The 9,103-nt window shown below is 33.8% G+C and overlaps 1 protein-coding gene across 1 annotated transcript; it reads left to right on the top strand.

Annotated features, from left to right (window-relative positions):
• Positions 1 to 3,753: 3,753 nt before the first annotated feature.
• Positions 3,754 to 8,727, top strand: LOC127732766 (uncharacterized). The gene is made up of 3 exons (XM_052241954.1): positions 3,754 to 3,789; positions 6,340 to 6,499; positions 7,829 to 8,727. The coding sequence occupies exons 2-3, from the start codon at positions 6,412 to 6,414 to the stop codon at positions 8,725 to 8,727; spliced, it is 987 nt and encodes a 328-aa protein (XP_052097914.1). The 5' UTR covers positions 3,754 to 3,789; positions 6,340 to 6,411.
• The last annotated feature ends 376 nt before the right edge of the window (positions 8,728 to 9,103 follow it).

Raw genomic sequence — 9,103 nt, forward strand, 5'->3', positions numbered from 1 at the left:
CAAGTAGACTGGTTGTCGTACACACACGTGTATGCAAATACCCCTATGGTGACGCATTTCTGTCAAAGATATGTGGCTAGCTCAGGCACAGTATTTTAGCGGCAAATTATCCTTAATTATCTGAGAACACACTATCATTTTATGTACATACTGTGTGTTTTGTGTCAACTGCAGGTAGTATGTAATTTGTTTTGTTCTTGATTTACAATATGACAGAACTGAGTGAATTACATGATACTCGAGAAAAATATCCTCAAGCATTCACACAGTGTGCAGCGCATACTGCTCGGATAGTTAAGTATAATGTTGGCGTCAGTTAGTTCACATTCATCTCTTTTTATTCAATGACGCCAAGGAGTTTTCTGTAACATAACGTGTTGCCCTTAAGCCCAAATATTTGTATAATAAAAATATTATTTTATCATGTTTTAAATTTTTTCAGTACTTCAACAAAATTAGACTGGGTATCTTGAAATACTTCCTGCTGGACATTTATGTACTGTTTGTGGCATTGAACATTCGGATTAAACCTGATAGCCCTGATAATGGCATACAAACAAACACCATTGAAGGTACATCATTTATTACATAACCGGAAACTCTGCATATTGTATATAACACAGTACAAAGGGAGACAAGCAGTTCACATACATTGTTCCAGCAGATAACAGAGTTATCTCTCTTTCTATACTGATATACTAAAGCATACATAGCAAACACTACATCTCTTCCTTCTTTTTAGATTTGAAAACATCTTGACATTTTTTTTTTTTACAAATAAAAACTTCAAATAAAAATTGAACTACCCTATGTCAATTTTGTTTAAAGATAAAAATTGAAATAAACAACATTGTCAATAATATGTCAACAACAAAAACATTTGTTATTAATACCTTTATAACAAAAATCATGTAACTTATAATTGTTCATAATGGTACACATTATTTCAAGACAAATTCGTCAAACTTTGACGGTAATCTTTTCAATCTGACTGGTCTATCTTTCATACTACAAGTTTCATCTTGACGAGAACTTAAACACTTATTTTCATCAAAATTGCTAGATTCAGTTAAATTCTCATAATCATCTTTGTGACTAGAAATAATTTAAGACTCTGTATTAACTACATTTTTGTTTGCATCAGATTGTGAGCAAGATAAATCATTATTTTCTCTCTCTATAAATTTCTTTAAATGTGTCACATTTCTCCTGTATTGAACACCTTGATCAGATTCAACCAATACACTATTACCAATTTTCTTAACCACTTTTAAAGGGGATGGAACAAAAGGTGTAGACATTTTATTTCCACGGTCTTGCCTGACTAGAACTTGATCGTCGACACGAATATCACTCTCGCAAGCACCACGACGCTTCTCGGCATATATTTTTCCCTTTTCCTTTTGTTCGGCGTCTCGGTCACGTACTTCAAAATCATTAACATTATAATGAATCAAATCAGGTAACTTTGTTCTGATTTTTCGACCAAAAAGTAATTCGGACGGACTTACTCCTGTTGAAGAATGAGCAGTACTACGGTACATGATTAGAAATTTACTCAGTTCGAATTTCCAGTCGCGACCTTCACCTTGCGCAATTTTGACACGCTTCATTATCGAACGATTTTGGCGCTCTACTTCGCCATTAGCCTGTGGCCATAACGGAGTTGTTCTATGATGGACTATACCATGTTCGGACATAAAGTTCTTAAAATTTTGACTAACAAACTGGGGTCCATTGTCGGTGTGAATTGATAACGGCAATCAATGAGTCAAGCAAAAATTTGAAATCAACGACGTAATATTTTCGGACGAAATATTCTTAGTAACAGCGACTTCAAAATAGCGGCTATAATAATCAACTAATACAAACGTATATTGATTGCTCCGTAACGGTCCTAACAGATCAGCAGCTAACTGTTGCCATATATATGTACGCTTTAACGGTTCGGGTTTACTAGGCTGACTTACCAATTGACAACCGTAACAGCTTCGACAAAACTTCTCAATACTTTTGTCTATCACTGGCCACCAGACCTTACTTCGTAAACGCGTTTTCATGACAACAATGCCAGGGTGACCTTCATGAGCAAGCTGAAGTACCTGTTCCCGTAAACTAATAGGTATCACGATACGAGTACCCCGAAGTACTAATTGACTAATAGAGCATAGTTCACTTCGAATCGGTAGATATTCTTTGAACTCGATACGGTGCCACTAACTGTGAACAAGACATTCTCGGACAGCCTTTAATTCAGGGTCGTTTTCGGAAGCTCTTTCGATTTCGCGTGTTGTCATCGCAACCGGTGTTGATTCTTGAGCTACACATTTAACGTATTCCTCAGTTACATTTTCCCCGATTGTCACTTGTTTTTCCTTCTTTGATCAAACGTGAAAGCGAGTCGGCTATATTTTTCGGTCCTGGAATATACCGTACAGTATATGTATATGGTTGCATACGGAGAACCCAGCGCTCAATTCGAGCACATACTTTCGACTTCGTAGAGTAAATACCCTCAAGCGGTTTATGGTCCGTTAAGAGCTCGAACTGGCTTCCATAAATATAAACATGAATCCTTGCACACGCCCATACCAAGGCTAGAGTCTCCTTTTCGGTCTGCGAATATCTGCGTTCCGTATCGCTTAAACTCCTACTCGCGTAAGAAATAATGCGCAACTCACCGTTTTGTTCTTGTATGAGCACGGCTCCGAGTCCAACTGGACTAGCATCTGTAGTCAGTACCGACTTGTCATAATAACCTAAAGTTTCCGCATGGGCAAGACGACGTTTTAGCTCATCGAACGACCTTTGTTCATCTTTACCCCATGTGAACGTGGCATCTTTACGAGTAAGTGCACGCAGCGGAGCTGAAATAGTAGCCAAGTCAGAAATAAATCTAGCACTATAATTAACAAGACCTAATACTACGAACTTCTGCTGAAGTTCTTAGCTCACGTGCTTCAACGACAGCTTTGACTTTGACATCTGCTGGCCCAATACCCCGACCAGACAAAACATGACCCATGAACACTACTTTGGACAGATTGGTTTGGCCAAAGGGGAAAACATTGGCATGTCAGTGTCTGCATTTAAAGAGATGAAAGTGGTGAAATTGGGGTAACTAATTTTATGATAATAAAACCTCATTATTATTATTTATCTTTAAAGCAATAAAAAGCATTTGTCTGATTCACTGTACTATATTCTGAAATCAATATGATACACATATCTTTTTAGTATGACTAATGATTTCAACAGAAGTGTAAATTTGGACAATATATTCATTAAAAGAAAATACTGTAGGATTAAACGCCTTTTTAAAGGAATTTATTGTTGTATAAACTGGACCAATTCACTCACAAACTTATAAAAGTCCGATGTAAAACTTGATTTTAAGGTGGCAAACACTGTAATTGTATGTTAACAAATATTGGATATTAATAAAATGTAACAATTAATTAAGGTTTTCAATGAAGTGTTCAAAGACAATGGACAATACAAGAACTCATTTTTTACAGTATTTTAAGGACAAACAAGTTTTGGATAGTAAGAATGATATCAGATAAATACATTATTACAATAATTTATTTCAGCATAGGACATTTACTCATGTTCTTGAGAATGTTCAACAAGATTGGTTTGCAGTGGTATCACTGTTGGAACACGTGCTGCAAACAGTTAAAATCCAACTACCTCAGGTGACAGACATGTTTCTTCGCTCTGATAACGCAGGCTGCTACCATTGCGGACAAGTATGGATTGCTATTCCTCAAATTAGCAATAGAACAGGTAAGAGATATAATTTCATATTTCCCCACCAACTAATACAGAGCTTAACTGAATGTAAAGTGGAATTTTTATTTTTTTATACGACCGCAAAAAATTTTTGCGGTCGTATATTGGTATGGCGTTGGGGTCGTCTTCCGAAGACACATTGGTTTTCGCACTCTAACTTTAGTTTAAGTGAATGGATCTCTTTGAAATTTTACCATAAGGTTCAATACCACAAAAGGAAGGTTGGGATTGATTTTGGGGGTTATGGTACCAACAGTTAATGAATTAGGGGCCAAAAATAAGCATTTTCTAGTTTCCAGACAATAACTGTGGAACGGTGTATGGATCTCTATGAAATTATACCACAAATTTCCATACCACAAAGGGATGGTTAGGATTTGCTTTGGGGGGTTATGGCTCAAACGGTTTAGGAATTAGGGGCAAAAAAGGGGGAAAAACAAGGTTGTCCTGGTTAATTGACAAATACTTTAGTACAAAACATAATTTAAAGCAGTGTAAGGGAGATAAATCAAATACATCATTTGAATTACCTCCCTTGCACTGCTTTTCAATTATGTATAAAGTAATGGTTAATGAACAATTAAGATAATTTAAAACAGTGTAAGGGAGGTAATCCAACGTTTTGGTTACTTCCCTTACACTGCTTTTAAATTATGTTTATGCTGAATCTAACCGCTTATTTAGATTTTTAATTTTGGGTCCAGTTTTCAAATTGGTCTACATTAAGGTCCAAAGGGTCCAAAATAAAACTTTGTTTGATTTTAACAAAAATTGAATATATGGGGTTCTTTGATATGCTGATTCTAAACATGTATTTCGATTTTTGATTTTTTGCCCAGTTTTCAAGTTGGTCCAAATTGGGGTCCAAAATTAAACGTTGTTTGATTTAAACAAAAATTGAATTTATGGGGTTCTTTGATATGCTGAATCTAACCGTGTATTTAGATTTTTAATTTTGGGTCCAGTTTTCAAATTGGTCTACATTAAGGTCCAAAGGGTCCAAAATTAAACTTTGTTTGATTTTAACAAAAATTGAATATATGGGGTTCTTTGATATGCTGAATCTTAACATGTATTTCGATTTTTGATTTTTTGGCCCAGTTTTCAAGTTGGTCCCAATTGGGGTCCAAAATTAAACTTTGTTTGATTTCAACAAAAATTGAATATATGGGGTTCTTTGATATGCTGAATCTAACCATGTATTTAGATTTTTTATTTGTGGGCCCCGCTATCAAATTAGTTCATATTGAGGTCAAAAGGGTCCAAAATTAAACTTTGTTTGATTTCATCAAAAATTGAATTATTGGGGTTCTTTGATATGCCAAATCTAACCATGTATTTAGATTTTTAAATTTGGGTCCCGTTTTTTAAATTGGTCTACATTAAGGTCCGAAGGGTCCAAAATTAAACTTTGTTTGATTTTAACAAAAAATGAATTTTTGGGGTTCTTTGATATGCTGATTCTAAACATGTGTTTAGGTTTTTGATTATTGGCCCAGTTTTCAAGTTGGTCCAAGTTGGGGTCCAAAATTAAACTTTGTTTGATTTCAACAAAAATTGAATATATGGGGTTCTTTGATATGCTGAATCTAACCATGTATTTTGATTTTGTATATTGGACCATAATAGGTAAATTAAAAAAATGGACCCAGTTTTCAAGTTGGCCCAAATCAGGGTCCAAAATTAAACTTTGTTTGATTTCAACAAAAAATGAATACATGGGGATCTTTGATATGCTGAATCTAACCATGTATTTAGATTTTTGATTTTTGGGCCCCGTTATCAAATTGGTTCACATTGCGGTCAAAAGTGTCCAAAATTAAACTTTTGTTTGATTTCATCAAAAATTGAATTCTTGGGATTCTTTGATATGCTGAATCTAACCATGTATTTAGATTTTGGATATTGGACAAAATAGGTAAATGTCCAATTTAACATTTTTAAGTTCTTAGACCACATTCTGTCTGTGTCATAAACCTATGCTGTGTCAAATATTTCATCACAATCCAAATTCAGAGCTGTATCAAGCTTGAATGTTGTGTCCATACTTGCCCCAACTGTTCAGGGTTCGACCTTTGCGGTCGTATTAAGCTGCGCCCAGCGGAGCATTTTATTTTATATTGCAATTATCATTTTAGTCCTACAAGTTCTATATGGAAAAAACAGTGCATCTTAGAAAGAACTGTTATGATAAAAAAACAAAAAAAGTTATGCTATTAGGTCAAGTTGCACTACATCACAGTACAAATTTAAAACAATATCTTGATATGCTGCAATCATATGTGCTAAATATAAAAAAGCCTTTGACAGTAGACTTATTCAAAAGATCATAAAATTATCTGAACAAGAAAAAAAGACACAAAAAAATATTTAAGAATACAAACAGAAACTTCAACCTAGTTCAAAGCTATTAAAATAAATAAAATACTTCAAAATATAAGCTTTGGTGATATTTGAACTTTATTATAAAAGTGAATTAATAAGATATTTATAAGCAGTCTCTCTCAAATCTTTGTACATGTTTATTTTTTTGATTTTTTGCAGGTATTCAAATAAAGCAATATTCATATTCATATTCAGGCTGGAAAGTCCTACTGTGACTCAAAAATTGCTCATATGAGAACCAAGATGAGATCCTTTGAGGCAACTGGAAATAACATTTTAAATGCAGATGACATGAAAACTGCAATTGATTATGGAAAAGGTACATTGTGAATTTATTCTATAAACATAAGAAGATGTGGTATGATTACCATTGAGACATATTTCTATCCAAGACTTAAAGTAGTAAATTTAAGCAATTATAGGTCACAGTGTAGCTTCAAAGTGAAGCCTTGACTCAATAGCAGAGTAAACTTTAAAAAAAAAAAATTATGAAATACAGCACAAGAGACAATCACTTAATTGACAGTTGACTTATTCAAAAGATTAATAGGTGTACACGAATACATTTTTAATTTACCAGCTCTATAAACAAAATCACCTTAAACTATAGTATGTGTTACATAAGTTTCAAAGGTCAAAACATAATCATTGCATCTGTTAAGTTTTTATACGCCCGTCAATTTTTGTCCGTCCGTCTGTCTGTCCGGCGTAAACATGTCGCACCGTAACTTGAGAATGACTTATCCAAATTTCATGAAACTTAACATAGTTGTTTCTTATGATGGTCAAACGATCTGTATACTTTTTGGTGAAAATAAGATTAAAACTTTTTGAGTTACGGGACTTAGTAACTAAAAAAGGTGTGTGTATTTTTTCACATGTCGCTCCGTATCTCAAAAACAATTTATGATTATTGCTTAAAACTTTACACACTCCTTAGTTATATTAATCTTAAGATCTGTATACTTTTTGGTGATGATTCAAAATTTTATTTTAGAGATATTGAGTATTTGGTAAAAATGGGGGAGGGGTTTTTCACATGTCGCGCCGTATCTCAAAAACAGTTTTTGATTATTGCTTAAAACTTTACACACTTCTTAGTTATATTAACCTTAAGATCTGTATACTTTTAGGTGATGATTCAAAATTTTATTTTTGAGTTATTGAGTATTTTGTAAAAAAAAAAAGGGGAGGGGTTTTTCACATGTCGCGCCGTATCTCAAAAAACGATTTATGATTATTGCTTAAAATTTTACACACTTCTTAGTTATATTAATCTAAAGATCTGTATACTTTTTGGTTTTGATTCAAAATTTTATTTTTGAGATATTGATTTTTTTTTTTAAAGGGGGGTTTTCACATGTCGCGCCGTATCTCAAAAACGATTCATGATTATTGCTTAAAATTTTACACGCTTCTTAGTTATATTAATCTTAAGATCTGTATACTTTTTGGTTTTGATTCAAAATTTATTTTAGAGATATTGAGTTTTTTGTAAAAAAAAAGGGGGTTTTCGCATGTCACGCCGTATGTCAGAAACTATTTATGCTTATTGCATAAAAATTCACACACAAGACGACGGGCGTATCATGCGCTCATGGCGCAGCTGTTTATTACATAATATTAAGTTCAATTCCCTTTCTTACAGGTGTAGCTGGATGTCAAGTGGCCCATGTTATTGTTGAAACGTCAAAACATGTTCTCAAGACTCATAATTTAAAAAATGTCACACATTACAACGATGTTCAGTACACAGAATCTGGTGTTGTATTCAGAAAAGCTTATGGTATTGGGGATGGGTTGTCAATGACTTATAGTGAGTTAACCAAATTATCAGGCCATTGTCAAAATGAAACTGGATGTACTCTTGTAACAGATTTTGTTCTGCCATCAAAGGTCAAAGGAAAGATCAAGTTAACAAAAGCTGAAAGTAATGCTGTAGAAAATGAAATGAGTACTGAGACCACAACAATAAGACCAGTCAGTTCATCTGCTTTACAGACAACACTCTCCTTTGATTGCCCAGAACCAGGTTGTTTTAAGCATTATGCTTCCTACAGAACTCTAGAAAATCATGTTCTATTAGGTACACATGATTTAAGATTAGAAAGAGAATCCGTATATGATATCATTCGCAAGCAATGGGCAGAACTCTGCAACAATGTTATTGTTACAAGGAAGAAAAATGTTGCCAGCCAATGTACAGATAATCAACAAGCTGTAGAAACCCTTCCTATGGGTTGGGCATTAAAAAGGGCCAGAAAGGTGAATAGATTTCCTACCAAGATAAAAAACTTCCTTATTGAGAAATTCAATGAAGGAGAAAAAAGTAATAACATATGCAGTCCAGATGATGTTGCATCAGAAATGAAATCTATGAGGGATACTGAGGGCAGACGGGTTTTTCAGTTAAATGAATGCTTGAATAGTACTCAAATTACAGCTTTCTTCTCTCGATTGGTATCAGCTAATGCAAGTAACAACAACAAAATAGTACCTGAAGATGATGACTTGGTAGCTGCTGCTGTTGCAATAAATCAATCTTAATTAATTGAATCAGTTAACTCTGCAAATCCAACAAATGACTGTTAAAATATGGTGCATATATTCACTTTAAAGCTTGTTATTAAGGTTCCTTAGATCAGTTTCCTTAGAAAGTAATTGGAAAATAAAGTCTTCAGGACTGTGCCCTCATATTAAAATGATATTATTTGTATGCATTTTTTCTTGAGAAGCTGTACCACATACCCTGGGTCCCTGTTGATATCAAATATGCTTTAGAATAAGAACGATTTATGTCACATGTTATTTTATTCAATGTTTGAGTAGAGACAAATGGTAGACAAATTTAAATGCTTTCTATTATGTTCTTAGTTATCTATGTATATTGATGTTCACACAATTTACAGTTCTGGTTTATTTG

Source organism: Mytilus californianus, unplaced genomic scaffold (assembly GCF_021869535.1).
Source record: "Mytilus californianus isolate M0D057914Y unplaced genomic scaffold, xbMytCali1.0.p SCAF_27, whole genome shotgun sequence".
Taxonomy (NCBI): Eukaryota; Metazoa; Mollusca; class Bivalvia; order Mytilida; family Mytilidae; genus Mytilus; species Mytilus californianus.